Source organism: Arachis ipaensis, chromosome B3 (genome assembly GCF_059453495.1).
Source record: "Arachis ipaensis isolate K30076 ecotype BB chromosome B3, ASM5945349v1, whole genome shotgun sequence".
Lineage (NCBI taxonomy): Eukaryota > Viridiplantae > Streptophyta > Magnoliopsida > Fabales > Fabaceae > Arachis > Arachis ipaensis.
In genome coordinates this window covers 45,582,354-45,609,246 of record NC_142438.1, presented here as the reverse complement: position 1 = coordinate 45,609,246, position 26,893 = coordinate 45,582,354, and the positions used below count along the sequence as shown (strand labels likewise).

The 26,893-nt window shown below is 35.7% G+C and overlaps 1 protein-coding gene across 4 annotated transcripts; it reads left to right on the top strand.

Annotated features, from left to right (window-relative positions):
- The first annotated feature begins 1,412 nt into the window (after positions 1-1,412).
- Positions 1,413-7,941, top strand: LOC107630419 (uncharacterized). Of its 4 annotated transcripts, XM_088508214.1 has the most exons (4): positions 1,622-2,051; positions 3,412-3,458; positions 6,896-7,151; positions 7,366-7,941. In XM_088508214.1, exons 1-4 carry the CDS (start codon positions 1,757-1,759, stop codon positions 7,743-7,745), a joined length of 978 nt encoding a protein of 325 aa, XP_088364340.1. In that variant the 5' UTR covers positions 1,622-1,756; the 3' UTR covers positions 7,746-7,941. The 4 variants fall into 4 exon arrangements, with proteins under 4 accessions (XP_016189017.1, XP_016189018.1, XP_088364340.1 ...); XM_016333531.3 differs by lacking the exons at positions 6,896-7,151; positions 7,366-7,941 and adding an exon at positions 3,722-4,382 and having other exon boundaries at positions 1,413-2,095; positions 3,195-3,450; XM_016333532.3 differs by lacking the exons at positions 6,896-7,151; positions 7,366-7,941 and adding an exon at positions 3,722-4,382 and having other exon boundaries at positions 1,440-2,095; positions 3,198-3,450.
- Positions 7,942-26,893: the final 18,952 nt, after the last annotated feature.

The window sequence follows — 26,893 nt, the reverse complement described above, 5'->3', positions numbered from 1 at the left end:
CATTCTCTCTCTCCTTTCTCTTTTTCGCCTTTCTTTCCGCCGATGTTGCCTTCGCCCTCTACTGTTGTTGGCACACCTTTTCAACAGAATCGAAAGTTTTAGGCCACACACGTTCTATGGGTCTCTTATTTCTACTACGAATCTTTCCCATAGCCGCTTCCTCACACCATGGAACCACGTTTTGCATACATTGTTTCTTAAATCGTCGCTTGGCTGTGTTAGATTTGCTGTTGCGACTGCAGTGATGACATCTCTACTACATCGATGATGATGGTGAAGATAAAGATAGTGATCGTGGTGATGATAATAAATATAATGGTGATAACGATGAAAGAAAAGAAGAAGAAGAGGAGGATAATAATAAGAAGAATATTTAGGGGGTTAAAGTTGAGAGTTTTTGGAGAGTGACAGCGGTGAAAATGGTCGAAAGATTGGGACAGAAAAGATGATAAGAAGGGATAATTTGAGAATTTTAATCTAAGACTTATTAGTCTTTAAAGAATAAAAAAATTAATTAAGTTCTCTATAATAGTAAATAGTTGATATATTATGACATTTTATTAATTCATTATGTAAAATTTAATGATATTATTTATATGTACTATTAATCATAATGACATGTCTATTTGTGAAAGATTGTCATAGAAATAATAATTTTTAAAATAAAATTTTACCTACTTTATTAGGATTCCTAGTAAATAAAAAGGAGTTGATGCGGGTTATACGAAAATTTAGATAATAACAAATATTTTACTGTCTAAAATAATATCGTTCCAATACCATGCAGAATTTTATTTGTTTTGTATTATTCATAAATAGAACATATAACATGTCTATATTGCTATTTTAAAGATTTAAAACTTTTAATTAGTATTTTTTTTTTGAAAAATTAATTAGGGTTAGACTTTTAAAAAAAATATTTATTTTTTTATCTTTTTAAAAAAAATTTTTTTTAACAAACAAAAATTATTTTATATTTGAATATATTTTTTAAAAAAAATTTTAAATGTTAAAATATTTTTTTTAAATAAAATATTGTTAGATTTTAAACAAATATTTATTTTTTTTAATAAAAATATTTTTTTAAAAGATATATTTAAATAAATTTTAAATTGAATAAAAATATTTTATTTAATAAAAAATAATTTTTATAAAAAATATTAAAATTTATTATTTTTAATTATTATTTAATTATTTTTATTTAAAAATATAAAATAAAATATATTATTACATTAATAAAAGTTAATAATTAAATCATAACAAAAAATAATAAATTCTAATGATGTTTAATATTTTTTTTTTTTTCATTTTAAAAAGACAATCCAAAGTTCCAAACCAATACATACAGGGTCGAAGGTTAAAAACTTAAAATCCGGGGAGGTCCTTTTTTTTGTTTTTTTTCTCTTTCAAATAGCCCTATAAATTCCCAAAAGGATGACACTGTTGTAATGTAGAGTGAGAGAGACACACACATCATCGTCGTTTCTGATCCCCCGCCCCTCTCCGTTCAATCTCTATACTCAACACACACATTTCTCATTTCTCCTTCTAAAACGCACCCTTTTATAACTCCATCCACATTACATTCCTCACTTCTCAGATCACCATTCTCGCTGAGAAGGAACAAACAAAAACAAACCCTAGAATTTCTCTCTTTTTCTTTTATTTATTTGATTTATTTCCGATCTTGTCCCTTCACTGGAGCTGTCGAAACGCGGTCGTTTCGGGGCCATCGCTGCGGAGTTTGTGATTGGAAATGGTGGGAGGAGGGAGTAGGAGGGAGGAGGCGCCGGTCATAAACAGCTCCAACGTGTTCGCAGCGCTCGGAAGCCTCAAGAAGAAGAAGAAGAAGCCTGAGAAGGAACAGGGTTCATCCAAGGGGAGAGCCTCCTCGTCCTCTTCCACCGCCGCTTCCTCCGCCGCAAAACAGCAGGAGAAAAAGGAGGTTTTCTGGGCCCCGGCGCCACTCACGTCGAAGTCATGGGCTGACGTTGACGACGAGGATGATGACGACTACTACGCCACCACCGCTCCACCTCAATCCGTTTGGGGCGCCCCTGTTGCTGCTGCTGCTGAATCCGAGCCCCCTGCTGAGGTGAACATAAAACTTTGAGCATTTTTTTAATTGGATTTTTCTATTTATGTGTGTTCGATCACTACTGCTGAAACTTAATATGCAATGGCTTGAATCGTTTATTTTTTAACTAGGATGGTGATGATGGTTGCTTGATGCAGAGAGTGTGTACTTTTTTTTCTTTTATTATTATGTTTTTTTATCTTTGAATCCTTTAGTCCTATGGCATGGATAGCGACCAGACTTGGAAAAGGTGGATTAGTTGAGCTGTTCATGTTCTCACATTTTATTTGCCACGAGGTGAACTGAACTGGAATGGATGTTATTCAGTAGGTTTGGGGTTTTGTTTGTGTTGTCTGTGTTCTGTTAGTTGGATGTGTTAGGCAATGCTGTTTTGAAGGTTGGATTGCATGGGTTGATAATGGTTTCTTTGAGAAGAAAGAGTTGTGTTGAATATTATTCCATGCATGATTGGAAAGAAACCTGAGTGTTTCTTTTTATATCTTAAAGATATAATGTTGGATATTCTGTTCGATAATGAGTATCCGGGATTCTGGTCTTGTTCTGGATATCTAGCTCTGGGAAGGTATTTATAATCCTTGTTGAATTGTCATTTATGTGATTTGTGTTAACGGTCTAACGATCTGTAATCTGGTATGCTTGGATTTGATGACGTTGCTTGTCGGTTTGCTAATTCGAATATCTATGTTCTTGTCAAGTTGTCATTTATTCCGTTTAATGATTTGGAATCTGATTAATATGCATTTGATGACTATTTGTTATTCTCATTTCTGGATTTGGAATTTGGTTCTTCAAGCTCAAGTTTCCACGTGTTCAATCTTGCATAGTTAAAATGATTGCGTTTTCACCCATAACTATAATGTTTAACCTAGATGATATAACATAGGCTTTATTCTTCATGGACTTGCCCTGCACGTCCCATTGATCGTGGAGTAATGAAAGCTAAAAAGCTGCATAACTGGGCACTTAAATTGTTAATTGGTTTTGGCCTTAATGGCAAATTAATAACATAGAAGATGGTATTATTGTTCATTGAGCTTCACATTGTCTAACTGCTAGACTCATTGACTAACTGCAAGACATGTGAATGATTTGATAGCAGGAAAGCGATAGTGAGATAGAAGGCCTTGATGATGCTGAAGATGATGCTGAGGATGAACATGAAAATGATTTAGAAGTGCCAGTAGAACCTGAACCTGTTGTTAAGAAGTCTCGTGAACCCTCATTGTCTACCAAGGAAACTGAAAAGCAACTTTCGAAGAAGGAATTGAAGAAAAAAGAGCTTGAGGAGCTTGAAGCTGTTTTAGCAGAGCTAGGATTGCAAAAAGAACCCGGAAGCCAGGCTGACTCCCATGGTAATATGATGTTTTTGATCTTGTGAAAGGAAAAAAGAAAAAAGATATTATAATTATCTTAGTTCTTTCAAGGAGGTATTTATTTTGTCAGCATTTGTTATTGATTTAACCACGTTGGCTATGAGAATACTATTTAAATATCTAAAGTATTAAGTTGAGACTTGAACTTGCACATGCAAATGTTCACCAATACATTTGCACGCCCTGCTAAGATGACTAATTATGTAGAAATTTCTTATATGGAGTCTTTTACCTGTCCTGGAAAATTCAGGTGTTGAGAAGGTAGAGGATCGCAATGGTGAGTTAGAAAAGAAGGAGAATGCCACCGGTGAAAGCAAAAATGCAAAGAAGAAGAAGAAGAAGGACAAATCTTCAAAGGAGCAGAAAGAATCGCAAGACCAGCCTGATTCTGTGGCTGATGGAAAGACAACTACTGAAATTGCTGGAACGGGGAAGGCAGAGGATGCACCTGTAACCGACGTGAAAGAGCGACTTAAGAAAGTTGCTTCTGTGAAGAAGAAAAAATCAAATAAGGAGATGGATGCTGGTGCAAGGGCTGCTGCTAGTGAGGCTGCTGCTAGGAGTGCAAGGCTTGCCGCGGCAAAGAAAAAAGATAAGGCGACTCACTACAATCAGCAGCCTGTGCGGTAAACAGGCTGGCAAGTGGCAAAGTACTTGTATCTTCTCTTTGTTTATCCTTTTGTTTTGCCCTTTATATTTTCAATCTTTCTTTTATCATATATGGGCATATGCTCTTTGTTCATTTGCAAATGCAAAATAAACATCGATAGCGGCTTTAGATAAATTGACTATGAGCAAATTTATAATTTTACGCGAGGGAAAATAGGAGTATATGAATCTTTCTTTCATTCTGGTACTGTGTACTTATCAAAGTTTTGAAGCAAGAATGTATAATCCATTTTTCTGCCCCATTTGTTTCGTTGTTTGCGCATCCCCGAGAAAATTCTTGATGATGTTCATCTGATGAATCAGATGTTGTTAGCCTGTTAGAATCCATCAATGCATTTTTTGAATTTGGGTTGCCTATTGTTCCCTTCAGTCTCTTGGAATTTGAGAATTAGCAGCATGGTACAATGTGAGCACATCATTCTTGTCAAATCAATGTTCTTTTTAAGATCTGGTGACGTTGATATGGAATTGAAATGAATGGGCAACATCACGGGTACTTATAGTAAGTAATCTTACCAAATGCTACAACCTTATCTAACCTATTAATTAGTTGAAGTATAAACGGGAAAGGCCGAAAGAGGAAAATTATAGGAGAAAACATTTGATGATTTCGAAGTTGGTTCCTTCTTTGTATACTCTAGCTTATATCAACAGCTCATTTCTCCACAAGATTTGTTAAAAATAAACAAAAAAATTGAAATTTATAAATTTTTTCATTCTTATTAGATTTTGATTTTATGTATCTATTTCTTATATTTGAACTGAATTCGTAATAATATAATACAGAGTGAACAAATTGTACACAAGAAAAAGAAGCAAATTGCAAAATCAAATAAGATCAACCAAGACGGGTCAATTTAATTAGTTGGTTTTTTTTTTTTTTAAGTAGTTTTTGGTCAGTTTGCCTTCCCCAACCAGGTGTGGCAGTGGTTCTAACCGCAGTCATGGAGGCCCAGCACACCACATCTACACGGATCTTTTACGAGTAAATGATCAAATTCGTCGTAAAATCATTCTTTCTCTGAATTGGTCCCACTTTTTTGGTTCTTACCGCACCCGAAATTACAAACTAGAAGTAGAAACGGAGGTCCTATAAATTCCCAGACGCAAAAGAAAACTAGAAAACCACATCATATCCATATATATCCCCTACGGCCTCAGCCTCTTCTCTTTCTCTACTCTAATAGCAACTCAGCCTTCATTTCTTCATCCGAAAACGCTGTCGTTTCATTTCTCCCTTCCCCGATTCTTGTCTAATCCTAAAAAGATAAAACACTTCAACACACCACCATCACCATCGCCTCCTCTTCAAAAAACTGAAACCCTAGACAATTTTATCTATTTCGGATCTTGCCCTTCCCACTGGAATTCCATCACGGCTGACTTCAAAACGCGTTACTCGCGTGTCGTTTCGAGGCTGTGAGCTCTGTGAGATTGGAGGATGGTGGGTGGAGGTATCAGGAGAGACGAGGCGCCGGTCATAAACAGCACCAACGTGTTCGCCGCCCTCGGAAGCCTCAAGAAGAAGAAGAAGAAGCCTGAGAAGGACCAACAGGGTTCTTCCAAGGGAAGAGGCGCCACGGCAGAGGCGAAATCCGAGAAGAAGGAGGTTTTCTGGGCTCCGGCTCCTCTCACCGCCAAGTCTTGGGCTGATGTTGATGACGAAGACGATGACGACTACTATGCAACCACTGCACCTCCTCAGGCCGTTTGGGCTTCATCCACTGCTGCTCCCTCAGCTTCGGTGACTGCGGCCGAGGCCGCCGGAGAGGTGAAATTATTGTTCTGTCTTGATTTTGTGTTTGTTGCCTTGGATTGCTGTTTAGAACTCGAGAGAGTTATTTGTATTTTTATTAGGTTTTGGATAGTTCTAGGCCTTCAAGTTTGAATGGGTGGCAAGGGATACCTTTGAGAATTCTGCCTGGATAGAGTTGCTGTATGATAATTATATATGTTTTGAACTTTTGGTTGATAGAAATTAATTTGTGGTTGAGTATTATTTCATCTGCTATGAGTTCAAGGGAGGATGCTAGTGTTTAAGTAGCGAATAATCACTTTTTTCGGAATATAGGTTGCATTGGGGTGTTTTTTGTTGGAGTGATTGTGGTGTTTATGGTTGCATCAGAATTAAGTTTAATATTGTATCGTTTACACTAGTAGCGCCTTAGCGGCTTGGCTTTTGAGGTTAAATTATAGAATTGTTAATGGTTGTCTTGATTCGCGACCAATATTCATTCATAGTCGTGTTTCTTAATTAACCGTTATATGTTGACAGGATAATGATTTGGAATCTAGTTCACCTGCACCTGGCCTGGTTGCTTTTGTCGTTTCAATGTGCATCGCCCTAGTTATGTTTCCCATGTGCATGCTCCTGTGTAATCATTGTTTCATCATTATGATTAACTAACCTGGAAAATATCATTGATTAATAAAAACTGAATCGCCTAAATGTTATTTATTATTTTGCGTGCATTCTACATTAATTACAATAAACCTAGCTGATTTGCTTCAAGGTGAGAGAATCATTCCATTAAATATCTAGAGTTGCTATGATATTGGTTATTAATCAAGTAAACTGAGGGTGGTAAAACTCACCCCCACAGGTTTTGTCGACAACCTTGAATATACTTAAATGTTAAGACTTGGAATAGCCATTACAAATTCCTAGAATAGGTGGTCTGTGTTGAAACATCTTCTGGTTGCTTCATTGTCGGGCTATATAACTAATTGTTTTACATCATTTAATATTTGAAACCAGGAAAGTGAGAGTGAGATAGAAGGTCTTGATGATGTGGAAGATGAAGCTGAGGATGAACATGAAAATAGCTCAGAAGTGCATGTAGAAGCTGAGCCTGTTCTTAAAAGACCTCCTGAACCTTCGCCAGCTACCAAAGAAACTGAAAGGCAACTTTCAAAGAAGGAATTGAAGAAAAAAGAGCTTGAAGAGCTTGAAGCTGTTTTGGTTGAGCTAGGATTACAAAAGGAACCCAGTGGTCAGGATGACTCCCATGGTAATATGGTGTTTTAAATCAGATTGAAGGAAGCCATTTCTAAGTTTCTTGTTTTTATTCTTTCTGAAAATGAATCTTGAGGTTGAATTTTATATACTTTTGTCTTGAACAAACGTGTGTACTTTTTCATCCACTCATATGCCAGTCCTGCTTAAATAGTTAGTTGGAGCTTCTCTACTTGGAATTCCATCCCTACTGACCTTTGGAAATGCAGGTGCTGAGAAGAAGGAAGATGATCGCAACGGAGAGGTGGAGAAGAAGGAGAATGCTGCTGGGGAAAGCAAAAGTGCAAAAAAGAAGAAAAAGAAGGATAAATCTTCAAAGGAACAGAAAGAACCACAAGACCAGCCTGATGGCGTGGATGCCAATAATGCAACTTCTGAGACTGCAGGATCTGAGAAGGCCGATGATGCATCGTCAACTGATGTCAAAGAGCGGCTTAAGAAAGTTGCCTCTATGAAGAAGAAAAAGTCAAGCAAGGAGATGGATGCGGCTGCACGGGCAGCTGCTAGTGAGGCTGCTGCACGGAGTGCAAGGCTTGCCGCAGCCAAGAAAAAAGAGAAGGCACACTACAATCAGCAGCCGGTTCGGTAAACAGGCTGCCAAAAGTATTTGTATCTTCCTTTTGTTGTTTATTTTTGCTCGTCTTCCTCATTTACTATCTTTCTTTATCATATATGAGCATATGCTCTCTGTTCATTTTAAAATGCAAAATAAACATTGATGTAGCGGCTTTAGATAAACTTGACTTCGAGTTAGTTGTGGGGATATAGGAGTATATGTTTATCTACCGATTCCGGTACTGTTTTTGACGTTTCTCGTTTTTTGGTTTGATCGTTGTGTCGTTGAGCTGCTGGGTACGAAGTTTTGAATGTTGTTTGTGTGCCTCGTTCAATGTAAGTAGCCATGATAACGAGATAATTCTGTGTGATTATCATTCGAATGATCATAATGGTGTTAGAACTTAGAAATCAGAATACAGAAAATGCTTGAAATCTAGAATCAAAATGCTCTCAAACACGCCGTGCAATATGTTGGTGTCTTAAACATATCATTTTCTTCAAGATCTAGTGATTCAACCAATCCCAGTTTAAGAGGCATATGGATTAGTACAACGGAATTTTCAAATTGACTCAACTCCCAATTTCAGTGCTCTTATAGCTAACATGCGAATGAGTGAATTTCCTTTAGATATATTCAAACTTTTTACTAATTACTAAATTAATAACATATACATCTTTTCTGCCAGATAGCATGTTATACATGTTTTAGGTATTAAAATTTTATTTACTGAAAATTTGGGTGTATGTTGAATCAGTTTCTAACAATGTCATTTACGAGTTCAATATATACTATCAAAAAATTAATAGGTGAAAATTTAAATGTATTTATTTTTATGTAAAGTTGATATTTGAGAGTAGTTCGAAATTTTACATGAAAATAATTGTATGAGTTTTTACTATTAAAATATATGATTTTGGACAACAATTTAAATATTGGTGAATGCTATCCAATCCCCTTTAAAATAACATGTAAGTTATCCTTCATTATGTGTCACATTGTAATTGGTCATTACTTAACCATAGTTGGATTATTTTATAATTTATTATCATTTTAAATAAAGTTAGAAAATGGGAGTACTCTCACGCAATCTCCCTTTCTTCATCCTTAACGACGTGGTTGAATTCCCGTCATCAGTAACTTTGTCGTCCTATTTAATATAGCCAGCGCCGACGTCCTCGCTATTTCCTATCCTCTCACTCACTCGATCCCTCCTTCTGCCGTGGATCACTCTTTACTAACATAAGTAATGTTTAGTTTGGTTATTAAATTTTTTCACTCAAACAAATCTTTATTTAATTATATGATAGAACATATGAATGTAAAATATAATATAATATAATAACTCTATTTAGAGTACTTAAAAGTATAATTAAAATCAGGAAAAATATATCTTTTATCGTACATAAATTATTTAAAAAAAATAAATTGTTAAAATTAATAACACAAGTTTAAAATAATAAAATCTAACTTTCTTACAAGTATTTTTTAATAGTATTTTTATTCTTTTAATTTTTAATTTATTCGTATTTTATTATTTAATTAATGATTAAATAAATTATTTTCATGAGAAATGATTTTTTTTGTATAAAGAAGAGACCAATATAACAGTTTAAAAAATAATGTAAAAATAATTTTTAAATAAAAATAGATAATATTAAAATTTTTAAATACAAAAGTAAATTATATAGATAGATATTTAAGAGATAAATATGAAATATATGCCTAAAATAAATAAAACAGACAAAAATAATTCTCTATTTCTCAAGAGTACTCCCATTTTGTCTATTTTATTTATTTTAGGTATGTATTTCATATTTATCTCTTAAATATTTATACAATTTATTTTTTAAACTGCTATATTGGTCTCTTCTCTAATATAATACAAAAAATAATTTTTTATAAAAATAATTTGTTTAATTATTAATTAAATAATAAAATACTAATAAATTAAAAATTAAAAAAATAAAAATACTATAAAAGATACGGTAAGTCAGTTGAATTTTATCATTTTAAATTTCTGTTATTAATTTTAATAATATATTTATTTTTTAAATAATATATGTATGATAAAAAAATATGTTTATTTGTTTGGAGTACAAATTTTATTATTATATTTGTATGTTCATGATTTTAATTATACTTTTAAATACTTTGAATAGATTTATTTTATTATATTATATTTTACATATAAATATATATTCTATCACATAATTAAATAAAGATATATTTTTTTAATAAAAAAATTAATAACCAAATTAACCATTAATTATGTGAGTAAGCAATGATCCATGGCAAAAAGAGGCGCTGGCTATACTGGAAAAGATGGTGAACTTACGGGCAACGGAATTGAACGACGTGACTAAGGGATAGTGCACTAAAGAAAGAGAGATTGCGTGGGAGGGCAGTAGATGGCGACGACGTCGGCACTTCTTATCACGAACGCGACGGTGCTTGGAATGACCGAATTTAGGTGATGAAGTGATGAAGAAAGAATTGAGGAGTGGAAATGTACTTCAATTAACGAGAGTGAAGTTTTAATATTTTAAGAAATTATATCATTTCCAATCTCAAATAATAAATTATAAAATAATCCAACTATGGTTAAGTAAGGACCAATTACAATGTGACACATAATGAATGGTAACTTACATGTTATTTTAGAGGGGGTTGGGTAGCATTCACCTTAAATATTATGTATAAAGATTGATTATAACTAATTTATAATGGTTGTGCTTGTATATATTTAGCCGTTAAATTGTGATTTCAATTGTGTGCCAAATATAATAAACTTTATAATGTGAATGTAATCAGATTAATCAAATAAGAATAAAGTGACAAATAAACTCATGAGGATTTATATTTTGGATAAATTAGTTCTTAAAGAAAAAATAATATTAATAAAATCTTTTAAAATAGTAGATATAGATAAGTACCTACCTTTAAATTAGCTTCTATGATTAAGGTAGAAGTTCTTAATTTGAACTTTATGTTCAACGCTAGAAAGAGAATGACCAGAGTGATAATGCTGTGATCCACATTTTCCCAATTTGGATTCAATACTGGGGTATGCCACAGAACTTTAAAACGCTGAAGGCTGGTCGAAAGATTGGAGATAGACTCGGAATGGTAATTGAAACATGTTTCTTTGAGATGAAAGGAAAAGAATCGAGGATTGTGAAGGTTAGGGTGGAGCTAGACACAAATAAACATCTTAGAGAGTCTCTGCATGTTGATGGTCCATATGGCAGTACTAAGGAAATTGGCTTGAGATACGAGCGCATATGTATTTTCTGTACCTATTGCGCGAGGATCGGCCATGAATCTAAAACTTACGTTGAATTCTTGGAACACTCTTAACACCAATAATGTTCGATAAGATCGGATTGGTGAATGGATAAAAGCTGAACAGGTTGGGAGAAGAATAGAATACCGGGATGAAAATTGTGCTAATGCCTCTGAATCAACTCCTTCACAGAAAGCCTAGCCGCAGCGAAAGAAACCTACTCCTTCTTGGCTCTTGAATAGCTTTTCTAATTTGTCTATGAAGGAGAATAATGGAAAAGAGGCACCGTCAACTAATTTAACTGCAAATCCTAGCAAGGTAAAAGAAAAAGAAACATGGGAGATGGAAGATTCCTCTATGACTGTTAAAACGCGTAGAGCTCTTAAGGAAACTACCTTGCCTATGACTGTAGATAGCAACATTCTATTGCTGGATGCAGCAGCAATTATGCAATGTAGAAAATAAAAAATCTGGCACGAAAAGGAGCTATTATGGAGAATTTCTTTAGTAGGGCAAAGAGAAGTAATTCGGGTAAGGAGAATTTGAATAGCCAGAAAAGAGTTTGTTTGGAAAATGACCAATCTAATATTGCTGAGGTGGAGGGTGCTAGCTAGGAAATGGCACCCCAGAGGTCATCAAAATCTTCTCATGGAATTGTAGGGTTCGGAAAAACCCTTTACAGTTTATAGCCTAAAAAGAATCATTAAATCTCACTCCCTCGAGATTGTGTTTTTATGTGAATCCAAAAATCAATCTCGACAAGTGGAAAAGAAGATGAGATCATGTGGTTTCTCCAGGTGGTTCAGTGTAGATCCTATGGGTGCATCTGGAGGTCTAATTTTGGCATGGAAGGAAGACTTGGAGGTGGTTATTTTTAGTTCTACCAACTTCTATAAAGCTACTACGATTTCAAATCTTATGTCTCATGAAGAATGGACTTTAATCAGGGTTTATTTGAGTTGCAATGAACAAGTTAGATTGGTGCAATTTGAAAATCTGTCTTTATTGATGGGATAAAGTGATCACAGGTTGATTTTGATGGGGATTTCAATGCAATTACAAGCCCACAAGAAAAGGAAGTTGGAGGTGACAAATGTCCATCTTCTGTGGAGTCTTTCAACTGTTTCATTGGTGATAATGGTTTAGCTGATATTGGAATGGTAAGGAGGCATTTTACTTGGACAAATAGAAGATGAGGGGTTGATCTTATTCAAGAATGTCTGGATAGGGTTCTAGCTCAGATCAGCTGGTTGCAGTTATACCACGACCCAGTGGTTTTGAGGCTTTCAAAGACAGGTTCAGACCATTCTCCATTATTGGTGGACTCTAACCCTCAGTTGGAGAAAACCAAGCGATGTTTCAAGTTCTAAGAATGTTGGTGTGATAAGTATGAAGTTAAGGAAAATCATCTTGGAAGCTTGGAAAACCCTAGTACAAGGATCCGCAATGTTTCAAGTGGCTCAAAAAATCAAAATCAGCAGGTACAGGTTGGTTTAATGGCTGCAATCGGCGAAAGCAAACCAAAAAGGGATTGAGGATCTCCTTAAAGAAATTGAGGACATGAAATCGTGGGATTCATGGTGGTTAGGAGCTGGCAATTTTGGAAGAAAAATTGGAGACTGCTTGGCTTAATGAGGAGCGATTTTGGCGAGAGAAATCCTGAGTTAAATGGCTACGGGAAAGGGACCGTAATACAAAGTTTTTCCATAGGACGTATAAGTCTAAAACATGACGAAACAAGATATGCGTTTACATGGTCAGAATGGTGAGATAGCTTCTTCTCCCCAAGGCATTGCGGCTATTGTAAAGGACTATTTTAAAGGAATTTTTTTCTTCCAAAAATCATGAGGATCCTTCTCCGCTTTTCATAGACTTTGCTCCTAAATTTACAGTTAACATGAACCAAAGGTTGCAAAGACCAGTCACGCTAGAAGAAGTCAAGAGAGCCACTTTTAGTGTTCACCCCCTGAGTGCCCTAGGAGATGATGGAATGACGGCCAGATTTTTTCAGAAATTCTGGAATATTGTGGGCAAGCATGTTTTTGGAGCAATTCGAAGTTTCTTTTGTGGAGGGAGGATATTGAAGAGTTTCAATCACACGTATATCTGCCTTATTCCTAAGATAGCAGACGCTAGTAATATAACGCAGGTAAGACCTATCAGCTTATCTTCAGTTATGTACAAGATTATATCTAAAGTCTTGGTTCATAGACTCCAACTATGTATGAGTAAACTTGTGAGCTCTAATTAGAGTTCTTTTATTAAGGAGAGACTTATTTTAGATAATATTCTTATTACTCATGAATGTATGTATTAGCTAAAAAAAAGAATGGCTTGGAGGCTAAAATGGCTTTGAAATTAGATATAAGTAAAGCATATGATAGGGTGGAATGACATTTTCTGTGATTCATTATGGAGAAATTGGGCTTTGGTTTGAGATTGATTAATTGGGTTCGGAAACTTGTGACCAATGTTTCTTATTCTGTTGTTGTGAAAGGTCAATTGTTTGAATTTTTTTAAACCAAACAGGAGAATCCAATAAAGAGATCCCCTATCTGCATATCTTTTTTTTTTTATTTTGTGCAGAAGGTTTATCCTTTTTGCTACACAAGACAGAGCAACACAGTTAAGTTTCCGGGATTCAAATTCATAGAAGATGTCCTAAGATAAATAATTTATTATTTACTGGTTACTTAATTTTATTTAGTAAGGCTTCTGACAATAGTTGTGATCATATAATGGTTGTCTTAGAAACTTATGAGAGTTTCAGTAGTCAGAAAGTCAATCTCAATAAATCAGCCTTATTTTTCGGCAAGAATACGCCCCAACAAGTTCAGACAGATATTGTACACAGACTTAATATTACTCATATTGGATCTCAAGATAAATACTTGAGACTTCCATCCCTAGTTCATAAGTCTAAGAAGGCTAAGTTTAGTGAAATCAAGGAAAAAGTTTGAAAGAAAGCCCAGAGCTGACAAAGGAAATATTTATCAGCTGGAGAAAGACAAATTATGCTCAGAGTGGTGGGAGAAGCAATTCCTATCTATTCCCTATAATGTTTTCGTTTGCCTGATTCATTAATTTTGAAAATTCACAGCATTCTCAATAATTATTGATAGGCCAGAAGGGCTCAAAGAGACGAATGGCGTTGATAAGTTGAAATCAGATGACACAGCCTATGAAAGAAGGTGGTCTAGGTTTAAAGGACCTAAGAGCTCAAAATCTAGCTCTACTAAGCAAACAATGTTGGAGAATCATTAAACAACTAAATTCAATTCTTGCAAGAATTTTAGAAGGTAAATATTTTTGATATGGTGACTTGATGAATGCTGAAATAGGTCACTTACTGTCTTGGGACTGGCGGAGTCTGCTGGAGGGATGTCGTGTTCTGGAGAAGGGGCTGGTTTGAAAAATTGGGAATGGTGCTTCATGTAAGACCCAGAACTTTTGAAAAATCTTATTACGAGCTGATTTTAAATTTATTTATTTATTAAAGACTTTATTTTTAAAAATTATTTTATTAAAAGTAATTAAATTAAGTTTTGATAATTAAAATAGAAATTTTATTTAATTTTATAATTATTGAATAATTTTCTATATTTAAATCATAAAGCTTAGCAGTTGTAAAAGAATAAGAATTTTATTGATTTAGTTTAAATAATTAAGATTTTAGAATTTAATACTTTAAATTTTATTAATAAAGAAAATTAATTATATTATTATATATTTTAATTGATAAATAATAGCATTCTTAAAGTAATTTTAAAGATTAAATTAGATTTTAAATTAATACTCTATGCCTCAATTGTATTAAAATTATCAAACCCTAATTAACCCAAATATTTCCAAATTTAACTCTAACCCTAAAATCACAAAAAACACACACACACTAATCCTAAACCCTCCCCAAGTCGCCACCCCTCATTCAGAAAGAAAGAAGAAAACGTAGAGGGAGAGAGGGAAAGAGAAGAGGAAGGAGGAGAGGAGAAGAGGGAGGACGGCGCCGGCAGCCCTGTCGTGTCGCATACAGGAGGCAGGTCAAGGGAGAGCAGTGCTGGGAGAGAGGGAGACGCGAGCCAAGGCCGAAAGGGGAGAAGACGCCGCGTCTGGTAGTCGCCATCGCATCCGTTGTCGTCTTCGGCGGGTCCATGTCGCTCTCGCCGTCCTCACCACGAAGCCAGTGTCACTGTTGTCCATGGGTGAAGCTTGAAGAGAGAGAGAGAGAGACTGATGGAAGAGAGACAACGCGACGTGAGAAAGGAGGCAAAGTTGTTCATGTCACTGTTGCTGGGTCTCGTCGCCATCTTTATCGCGAGTGGCATCGCCGTTGTTGTCGAGTCCAGTCGCCGCCGTCGCATGCTCCGTCGCCACTACTGGAAAGGCATTACCGAGGTCCATTACCATTGTCGTCAACGAGCCTCTATCGTCGGAAAACAGCGTTGCCATCGCTGAGGTCCACTGTCGTTGCCGTCACCGAGCTTCTGGTCGTTGTTGTCGCTTGAGATAGTTGTCAGAGCTGCTGGTGATCGGTTCAGAGGTCACTTTTTCTTCATTCTTAAATTACAATAAGTATCTTTGTTTCAGAATCCTCGCCAGTATTCCGTTATATGTTATTGAGGATTTCATGACGTTCATGATTTAAGATTGAGTTAGGTTGCATGTTGCAATTAAAAGTTGTTTCTGTTGTTCCGAAAGCAAGCGGAGCTGTGGACACACTCGCTACTGTTACGGGCCGAGGGAAAAAGGGATTTATCGCGTTAAAATCGATGCGGGCTTGATTCCTCGAGGTAGGAGAATATTTTAATAAGAAAATATTTTGGGCTTTAAATACATGACAAGTTTAGTAGATTTGTAAGAACCGCGATTAATTAGCTGCTTAATTAAATTAAATTAATTGTCCAAAATAAGATCCAAAATTTAGAATATTAATTAGAACATTTAAATATAATTTTTAGATTCAGTAGATTTTTCTAAGTTGAAAAATATAATTTTCTGCAAAAAAAAATTGCGTAAAAATATGTACCGGTAAATTAGGCAGTAGTATCGGCTTAAATCTGTCCGGTACTGTGTGAGAGTAGTAAAAACTATAGAAAAACTTAGGAAAATAATTAAAGTTGAAAACCGAGCGCTAATTTTAAAGGTTTGTCCCAAAGTTGGGCCAAAAACGCTAACGGATTGGACTGGGCCCAAGCCCAACATATAAATACACTTAAAATGAGCCCATTCAGCTCATAACTCACACCCACACCAAACCTAGCAGCTGCAAGAGAATAGAGGAAGAGGAGAGAAAAATATTATTCATCTTCCACTTCCGATGACCATAACTAGAGGTACAGTGCTCCGATTCGCATGCCGTCGGTGGCTACACGAAACTCTCGCAAGCCCGTTACTTCTAGTTAGGTATTGTGGTAAGCTTTTCGCAAATCTCTGCCCAGTTTTCTGTCCTAAGAAATTCAAAACTTTAGGTTTTGGTTTTGAGTGAGTTTTTGTATTTTGATTAATTAGGTGGTATCTAAGGTTAGGCTATTGGTGGTTTGTGTTCCAACTACCATCGGAGAAGGTAAAGAAACTCTTTACCTTTTGAATTTGTGGATTTGATGAACCCTAGGTGTTGATTTATGATAAATTATGTATATGTCTAGCTCGAATTGTGAATTATTGGAGTTTTAGATTAATTGTTGGTGATTGGAGGATTGATTGGACATAAGTTTGGTGTATAGCACATATTGGGAATTAGCCAAGGTATAGTTTCAGTTTTCTCTATGTAATATGTAATATTTCTGGACACTTAGGCTAGTGGCCCTAAGATAGGTTGAAATTGTATGTATTGGTTGATTTAATGTGTGTATATGTATTATGTGTGGTGAAATTTCTTTGGAGATTGGACTATGAGTTTTGGTAATGATAAATGGAAAAACAATGAATTTGAATAGTTTGGAATAGGGGAAATGTGTTTAATTAGTGTATGGATTGGTAATTGTTGAGTTGGTTAAAGATGATGTTGGTTGATATTGATGTTGATGAGGATTTGTATTGGTTGTTGGTGTTAATAATTGTTGAGGATGGTGAAGTGATATTTTGAGTTGTTAATTATTGAGATTTGAGTCTTATAGGTGGAATTTGGTGGATGGAATTGATGAAATTACATGTTGGTATATTTTAGAATGTTTAGAAAGTTAGGTATATTGGAACTGTTTTGGATGTGGAATAATTGGTTTTAAATTGAGAGTTTTGAAAAAATTGAGTTTTAGAGATTTTTGGTAAAAATAGATTTTGGGCCAACTTTGGCAGATCATATCTTGAGCTATAGTTTTTGAAATTGCCTTAATTTTTTATCAAATTAAAGATAATTCAAAGAACTTTAAAACGGTATATATTTTATAGAAATCAAAATTTTGTAGAAAAAGATATGATTGTTGGAAGTTGGTGTCAAAAATTTGATTTCTGTGATGTTGCAGAAATTGTGAGTTCTGGTTTCATTGCGCATGCACACTGTTGTGCACGGGCTTTGAGCAGGGGCTATGTTTATACTTGTGCGTATGCACATCCTTGTGCTTACGCACACCCTGTAAAAATTTGAAAACGTGCGTACGCACATAATGGTGCGCACGCACACACAGGGAGTGCCTTTTATTGAGAGCGTTCGCACACTCTAGTGCACACCCACCCTGTGAATTTTGCAAGTTGCGCGTACGTACAATATCATGCGTACGCACACACTGGGAAGTACATTCTATTGAGGGCGTTTTCACGTATCTATGCGTACATTTAGAATGAAAACTTTTATCTTTTGTGCGTACGTACACCTCTATGCGTATGCACACTTTGCGAAAATTCTTCTAGGAGTGCATACGCACAACCCTATGAGTACGCACACTTTCCTATTTTTCAATAAAAACCTTATTTTTAACCGTTTTATCTTCCCAACAAGCTTGTAAACTTCCATAACACTTATCTAAGATCTCTTAAGTTGTTTTTAGGCTTTGAAACATAGAGAATGCTCTAAGTGAGTTTAATTAGGTATTTTTCCGATAAAAAGTTTAGAAGACGGAGCCTTAGGTTTCTGGAGTATTGAGGAAGGGATTAGTTGAGTGAGATGGCGGAGTACTGTAATAATGATTAAGGTAATGAGTTGTGGAAAGTATGGATTGATGATGGTTGAAACGAGTCTAGGATTCGGAGTGGAATGATGGACTACTAAGTATTGAAAAATGATTTCTGAAAACCATTGTTATATTACTCTATATTGAGATTGTTGAGACGCTATGCGCCTGGCAAGGACGGTGGTTAATCCCGCTTGTCGAGGTCACGGCGGTGGCGTAAAGACGGTGGTTAATCCCGCTTACGTTGAGATGTGAGGTCCGTGGCAAGAGTATCCCGTTCGCATCCTTTCGGAATTACAAGAGTTTGCAGGCACTATATCCTGGACTGTGTTCCGGGCACAATATCCTGGGGGTTCCCATTCTGAGACCGAAAGGTGATGTTCCCATGGGAATGTGTCGGGTTGGCAGTTGAACCGACGATATGATATCACAGCCAACAGGACAGGCATTCATCATGTGCATATTCTATATGTTTGCTTGCTTTGCCAACTTGCATTGTTTGCCTAGTTGTATAACATGCTTAATTGTTTCTTGAATTACTTGATATACATGATTATAATTGTGTTTTACTTGCATTGCTATTATTTGTGTTTTCTACTGGGATTGAGGAGGTTCGATAGGTGCTGGCGATGGGATCGCATAGCGGTTAGGTTGGTGAAGGCTGTGGGACGACGATGAACTGATAGTTAGAAATCCCTTAAGATATTTTACCATGTTTCATAAAGGTTTTAAAGTTATGATTTTAATTTTAGTTATGCTTTAAGTTGAATCTTGTGTGGATATGAAGTTCTAGGATTGTCTCTAACGTCCCAGAATCTTATATCTTACATTACTGGGCACTGTTACCATACTGAGAATCTCCAGTTCTCAAACCATATTCTGTTGTTATTTTTCAAATACAGGTCGTAACCCACCTCAGTGAGTTGCGAGACGGTGATAGAATGGAGAAACTTGATTATCTTTTGGAGTCTTTTGTATATTTTCTTTAGTACTCTCCCTTTTGTATTCTATTTTGCCTTAGAGGCTAACTTTGAGAGAAATATTGTATATGCTGTTTTACTTTTCAAAACTCTGTATTGTCTGTATATAACTAGCAGGCTTAAATTCCATGGGTTGCGGTTAGTACTTTACGACTATTCTACTTATATATCTATATATGTCTGGATATCTCGTATCTATATCTTGTGCCTCGTTTTGTGTAGCTATGTGTGAACCTTTTGCGCTTTTGAAACTCTGTTTTTGAGCTTATTTCCTCATCGGGCTTCTAGAATTATTATTCCTTCTATATATATTTATGTATAAGCCTTATAGTTGTTGTAACCTTTGATCAACCTTTGCTTTACGGCATGAGGTAAGGCTTAGGGTAATTAGGGTGTTACATTTAGTGGTATCAGAGCGGTTCGTCCTCGTGAGCCTAAGAGATGGACCGATTGTGCTTCATTGCATACTCTAGGTCATTTTTCTTTCATGCTATTTAGGTTATCTACTTGATATATGTATAACATGCTTGTTTGTGAGTGCCTTTTTGGGATAATTGAAGCATTAGGCTCGAGATATTGAGACTGATCACCTTGATATCAATTGCTTGGTATGGACAGGACCCTGAATGAAGACTCGCGGACGAGGTTAGACACATACTCAAAGAGAGAGTGAAGGTAACCCGTCAACGGACAATTACGCTGAACTCATGATGGCGACGACTAACTTAGTTAACACGATTCAAGTGAGCACTGCTATGACTACTCATGCTATGTGGCAGACAAGGCAATCAACCAGAAACGAAAATGAAGAAGGTGTGGAGAACAACTTAAGTGGTGTTCCAAAAACTCTAGCCACTTTTCTGAAAGTTGACCCATCGGTCTTCAATGGATCGATAAACCTTACTGAAGCAGACAACTAATTCCAAGCTGTGAAGCATGTATTGCGAACTCAACATGTACCGTATGACCAATTCATGGAATATACGGCTTATCAACTAGTGGGAGAAGCTCAGAAATGGTGGCAAGGAGAGCGCCGATTACTACACCAACAGAATGTGGACATTACATGGGCGTTATTCCAGGCAGCTTTCTACAAGAAGTACTTTCATGAGTCAACAAGGGAGGCTAGAGAGTTGGAGCTCTTACAGCTGAAACAAGGGTCCATGAATGTAGCTTAATACACCAGCAAGTTTGAGGAACTCTGTAGGTTCTCGAGAATAGGTCAAGGTGCCCCTGAGTTCTGTGAGGGCTGGAAATGCATCAAATACCAAGTAAGGCTGAGGGAAGATATCATGCATGTTGTGGCTCCATTGGAGATTAGGGGATTATCAAAATTGGTGAACGAGACAAGAGTTGTGAAGGATTGCAGTAGGAAGATGACTTTAATGAGAGATACTCGCGGGGGTACCAGCAGTAGAGGTTGTGGAAAGTATTTTCCACCAAGGGGCTAGATCTTCAAAAGGGACGGACATGCCATTCAGCATCCTCATGATCAAAGAAACTTCCGAAGAAACAACAATGCCCAGTTTTACCGGGCGAAAGGAAATGGTCGATGCTATACTTGTGGACTGTTTGGACACATTGCCAAGGATTGCCATTGTGGGAGAAACCAGGATGCGAGTCAGAACTAACAGTAAGGTCGTGTATTCGCTGTGAACACTCTATAGGGGAGCCTGAGATAAGAGGTAGGTGTATAATTGGTTATAAAATTTTAACTACATTGTGTGATATTGGAACACCGTGTTACACATAGCTTGTGACGGAGAGAAAGGTTTAAGAATAAAGGTGTCAAATTTAGTATCAAATTTAGGACCAAACTCACTTGTGCCGTGTAGAGTATTGCCGCTAGAGCTGATAGAACTTAGGGACGTTTTTTGTTGACGTGGCCAAATAACCCAATTCTTAAAGACGAACGAGTCGGAGTAATGCTACGGAAGCACGGTAATCTTAATGGCGGTGTGAGGTTTTATACAAAGGAGAGTACCAATACATCCTTGTGAACTGACCTATTTTTCCTTGTAAATTGCATTGGAGTTCTTTATTCCAGAATCCCTTTTGGTGAATAAATTGAACTTTGTCCAAACCTATTCCTTGTTTGCACATATCCTCGCGCGAATCTTGTATTCCTTGATGTAAGCCTGAACGTGTACTATTGGGTTGAATTGCCTTTATTTGAGGGCTCGTGATCCTCTTAAAATCAGTAAAGACATATTCTGATTCAATTTGTCTTATTGTTTCTACCAAAAGTTATTAATTTGAAATTTCTTCCTTGAGGTGCACTCTAATTCTCTTTCTGGTACATTTTCTTAATTTCTACAACCCTATCTGATCACAACACAATACATCTTTTCAATTTCTTATGGATACCCTTCAAAATTGTTTACTCTCTTTCGAGCTTGGTATTCCTTCAGATAACTTGAGCTCATTTCGAGATCGCATGCAATCTTTAGACGCAACCATCGATATGTTAGTTCCTTAGGACACAACTTATGAATACGAAGGATGAAACCGGTGAGTGTGTGACCTTACGAGGAGTTGTGAAGCTTCGATTTTGCAATTGGCGTTACCGATGAGTGAGTCGACACACAAAGGTGTCCATTGGTACGAACATCAGGTTATGGGGGGAAATTCTTCAAAACTTGAAAGAAAGATTAACTATATTGCCAGTGCTTGTGTTACTTGAATCTCATGAACCAGTTGGGATCTACGATAATGCTTCGTTGGAAATCTTGGAGTGCGTTCTAATGTAACATTAGGATGTAGTAGTTTGTGCTTCGCGACAGTTGAGGTCGTGCGAAGTGGATTCTCTAACTCAGGATCTGGAGCCTGCTGCATTTGTTCTTATGATGAAGATGTAGAGAAAGGAGGGAACTACCTCCATAGAGATAGATGAAATTACTAAAGGACTATGATTTTAGGTTAAGTTACCACCTATGGATATCCACATTTGATTTTGGTTTTTACGTGTAGATTTTAGGATGATTAATATAACATTTAGTACCTGACGAAGTATTTAAGTGCAGAGACAAGTAGAAAAGGAGAAAAATAAAAGGGCACGAATTTAGGCTTGAATTTTGATTGGGTTTAACATTGAGTGGCATTTGATTTAGTTATGATAAGTGAAAATTCGTTGGTTGTTTAGTATGTCGAGTTGTAGTTTTGCACTTAAAGTAAAGATGAATAACCAGAATAGATACTCTAGTTGTTATTGAGGTCCTAGGTAATACAAGTATTGAGATTGAGGATTTAATGAGACCTTAAGTTAGGCATAGAGATGCTATAAGGCCCTAAGTTATTACTTAGTCTTAGGATGAGCGTAAACCCTATTTAGGTTAAGTTGAGGAAGTTCAGAAGTAAGCCTAGATTTTGTAATCCGATAATGATGTATGACTTGACTGAATAATTGGATTAGTTAATTAATTAGTGGCAGAAAAATCAGAGTGGCGCAACAGAAGCTTGTGGAATGCAATAGTACATGATAGTTGTGAATAGAGGTAGCAGAATAGTGAATAGACGTATCTTAAGCTTGAATACTTGAAGAGTTTAGTGGTTTAAGGTAAGTAAAGATTTCTTAGAAACTAAGTTTAATTGTGACTGTGAGATTAGATTGATTTGGAGTAGGCTTTGGAGATGATTACAGGTGTAATTGAATTTGTGTGTAGATGGTAATGAATAAATTGTTGATTTTGTAAGATAGATTTTAAGAACATTGAATTGAAATGCTGATGTAGTATTGAGGTTGACTAAAGGGAGCTAAGAGTGAGAAGGATGAGTACAGCATAGGCTTGAATTCAGTTAAGATATGGCATTATAATAAGAATGAAGAATGTAAATAAGAAATTGAGTTGACGTGGAGGAATGGAAAGGTGAATAGTGAGAGATTGGTTTAAGTTAAGGGAACATTTAATGAAGATGATGGGTAAACCAAATTTTAAGGGCAAAATTTCTTATTTGGTGGGGGGAATGTAAGAATCGCGATTAATTAGCCGCTTAATTAAATTAAATTAATTGTCCAAAATAGGATCCAAAAATTTAGAATGTTAATTAGAAAATTTTAATATGATTTTTGGACGCAGTATATTTTTCTGAGTTGAAAAATATAATTTTCTGTGGAAAAAATTGCGTAAAAATGCATACTGGTAAATTAGCCGGCAGTACCGGCTTAAATCTATCCGGTACTATATGAGAGTAGTAAAAACTGTAGAAAAACTTAGGAAAATAATTAAAGTTGAAAATCGGGCACTAATTTTAAAGGTTTGGCCAAAAGTTGCGCCAAACAGGCCAAAACGCTAACAGGTTAGACTGGGCCCAAGCCCAACATATAAATACACTTAAAATGAGCCCATTCACCTCATAACTCACACCCACCATACTAAACCTAGTAGCTGCAAGAGAAGAGAGGAAGAGGAGAGAAAAATACTATTCATCTTCCACTTCCGGTGGCCATAACTCGAGCTACGGTGCTCCGATTTGTGTGCTGTCGATAGCTACGCGAAACTCTCACCGACCTCGTTACTTCTAGCTAATCCCTGTCCAGTTTTCTACCCTAAGAAATTCGAAAATTTAGGTTTTGATTTTGAGTGAGTTTTTGTGTTTTGATTGATTAGGTGGTATCTAAGGTTGGGCTATTGGTGGTTTGTGCTCCAAACACCATTGGAGAAGGTAAGAAAACTCTTTACCTTGTGAATTTGTGAATTTGATTAACCCTAGGTGTTGATTTATGATAAATTATATATGTCTAGCTTGAATTGTGAATTAATTGTTGGTGATTGGAAGCTTGATTGGACATAAGTTTGGTGTATAGCACATATTAGGAATCGGCCAAGGTATGATTTCAGTTTCCTCTATGTAATATGTAATATTTCTAGACACTTAGGCTAGTGGCCCTAAGATAGGTTGAAATTGTATGTATTAGTTGATTAAATGTGTGTATATGTATTATGTGTGGTGAAATTGCTTTGGAGGTTGGACTATGAGTTTTGGTAATGATAAATGGGAGAACAATGAATTTGAATGGTTTGGAATAGTGAAAATATGATTTAATTAGTATATGGATTGATAATTGTTGAGTTGGTTGAAGATGATGTTGATGAGGATTTGATTTGGTTGTTGGTGTTAATAATTGTTGAGGATGGTAAAGTGATGTTTTGGGTTGTTAATTATTGATATTTGAGTCTTATAAGTGGAATTTGGTGGATAGAATTGATGAAATTATATGTTGGTAGGTTTTAGAATGTTTAGAAAGTATGTGAATATAATTTTAGGTATAATTGGATGTGGAATAATTGGTTTTAAATTGAGAGTTTTGGAAAATTTGAGTTTTAGAGATTTTTAGTGAAAATGGATTTTTGGCCAACTTTGGCGGATTATATCTTGAGCTACAGTTTTTTAAATTGACTAAATTTTATATCAAATTAAAGATAATTCAAAGAGCTTTAAAACGGTATAGATTAGAAAATGATATGATTGTTTGAAGTTGGTGTCAAAAATCTAATTTCTATGATGTTGCAGAAATTGTGAGTTCTGGTTTGTGTGCGCACGCACACTATTGTGCGCACGCACACTATTGTGCGTGGGCACTAAGCAGGGGCTATGTTTATACTTGTATGTACGCACATCCTTGTGCGCACGCACACCCTGTAAAACTTTGAAAACGTGCGTATGCACATAATGGTGCGCGCACACACACAAGGAGATGCCTTCTGTTGAGAGCGTTCGCACACTCTAGTGCGCACACTCACCCTGTGAATTTTGCAAGTTGTGCGTACACACAACATGATGCGTACGCACACACTGGGAAGTGCATTTTATTAAGGGCGTTCACACGTATCTATGCATGCATTTAAAATGAAAATTTTTATCTTCTGTGTGTACGCACACCTCTATGCGCAGGGACGGATCTACTTTTATGGGTGTGGGGGCAAGCGCCCCCACTACAATTTGGAATTTTATTGAGTAGTATATAATACTATAATAGTAATATTTATTTGCCCTCACTAAATTATTAAATTTGGCCTCACAATAAATTTGTAGTTAAATTTCGACACTTGATAATCAATTTGAAAACTTCATATTAGATGTCCATTATAATGATCAATTTTTAAATTTAAATAAGATTGGTGTTCATTCTTAGAAATCGAATCGAAAGAATATTATCTATCCATTTGTGTTTCTTCTTTTAAAACTAACTTTAGTTTTTTTCGTAATAACTACAGTAATTGAGTGAACTTTTTCAACTATGAATATCATCAAGAGCTAATTGTATGAAAGTTGAGTTTTAAATGATTGTTTAATGACATATACAAAAAAAAAGACATTTTGATTATATTGTCAAGGTTTCAAAATATGAAATATAAAAAATTAAATTTTAAATTATATGTTATTATTTAAATTACTATTTTAGTATTTTAATTTGTAATTAGATATTTTGAAACCTAATTATATTTTACAATAACAAAATATAATTATAACAACAATTATGTTACGTATACATAAAATAATCACTTGTATAGAATAAATCTTAAAATATAAATTTTGAAATACAAAATATACATTAAAAATAAGTTAAATAATATATCTATTTATACACAAATTTATAATAGATAATTTGATAGCTAATTTTTTATATAAATGTAATATGTTTATTATAAAAATTATTATCATGTTATATATATTTCACCCTCACTATCAAAATTTTCTGGATCCGTCATTGTCTATGCGTACGCACACTTTGTGAAAATTCTTCTAGGAGTGCGTACACACAACCCTATGCGTATGCACACTTCCCTGTTTTTCAATAAAAACCTTATTTTTAACCGTTTTAGCTTTCCGACAAGCTTGTAAACTTCCGTAACACTTATATAAGATCTCTTAAGTTGTTTTTATGCTTTTAAACATAGAGAATGCTCTAAGTGAGTTTAATTAGGTATTTTCCGAAAAAAAATTTAGAAGACGGAGCTTTAGGTTTCTGGAGTACTGAGGAAGGGATTAGTTGAGTGAGATGGCAGAGTACTGTAATGATAATTAAGATAATGAGTTGTGGAAAGTATGGATCGATGATAGTTGAAATGAGTCTAGGGTTCGGAGTGGAATGATGGACTACTGAGTACTGAAAAATGATTTCTAAAAACCACTGATATATTACTCTATATTGAGATTGTTGAGACGCTATGCGCCTGGCGAGGACGGTGGTGAATTCCGCTTGTCGAGATCGCGGTGGTGGCGTAAAGACGGTGGTTAATCCCGCTTACATTGAGATGTGAGGTCTGTGGTAAGAGTATCCCGCTCGCATCCTTTCGGAATCACAAGAGTGTGCATGCACTATATCCTGGACCGTGTTTCGGGCACGATATCCTAGGGGTTCTTATTCTAAGACCGAAAGGCGATGTTCCCATGGGAATGTGTGGGGTTGGCAGTTGAACCGACGATGTACACAGCTAATAGAACATGCATTCATCATGTGCATATTCTATATGTTTGCTTGCTTTGGCGACTTGCATTGTTTGCCTAATTGTATAACATACTTAATTGGTTCTTGAATCACTTGATATACATGATTATAATTGTGTTTTACTTGCATTGCTATTATTTATGTTTTCTACTGGGATTGAGGAGGTTCGGTAGGCGGTGGCGATGGGATCGTATAGCGATTATGCTGGTAAAGGCTGTGGGACAGCGATGAACTGATAGTTAGAAATCCCTTAAAATAGTTTACCCTATTTCATAAAGGTTTTAAAGTTATGGTTTTAATTTTAGTTATGCTTTAAGTTGAATCTTGTGTAGATATGAAGTTCTAGGATTGCCTCTGGT

Excerpts from the sequence above, each read along its gene's own strand:
- LOC107630419 (XM_088508214.1), top strand. The coding sequence starts at position 1,757 with ATGGTGGGAGGAGGGAGTAGGAGGGAGGAGGCGCCGGTCATAAACAGC. Across the intron at positions 3,459-6,895 it reads CTGACTCCCATGGTAATATG|CAGGAAAGTGAGAGTGAGAT; the intron begins ATGTTTTTGATC and ends AATATTTGAAAC. Across the intron at positions 7,152-7,365 it reads TGGTCAGGATGACTCCCATG|GTGCTGAGAAGAAGGAAGAT; the intron begins GTAATATGGTGT and ends TTGGAAATGCAG.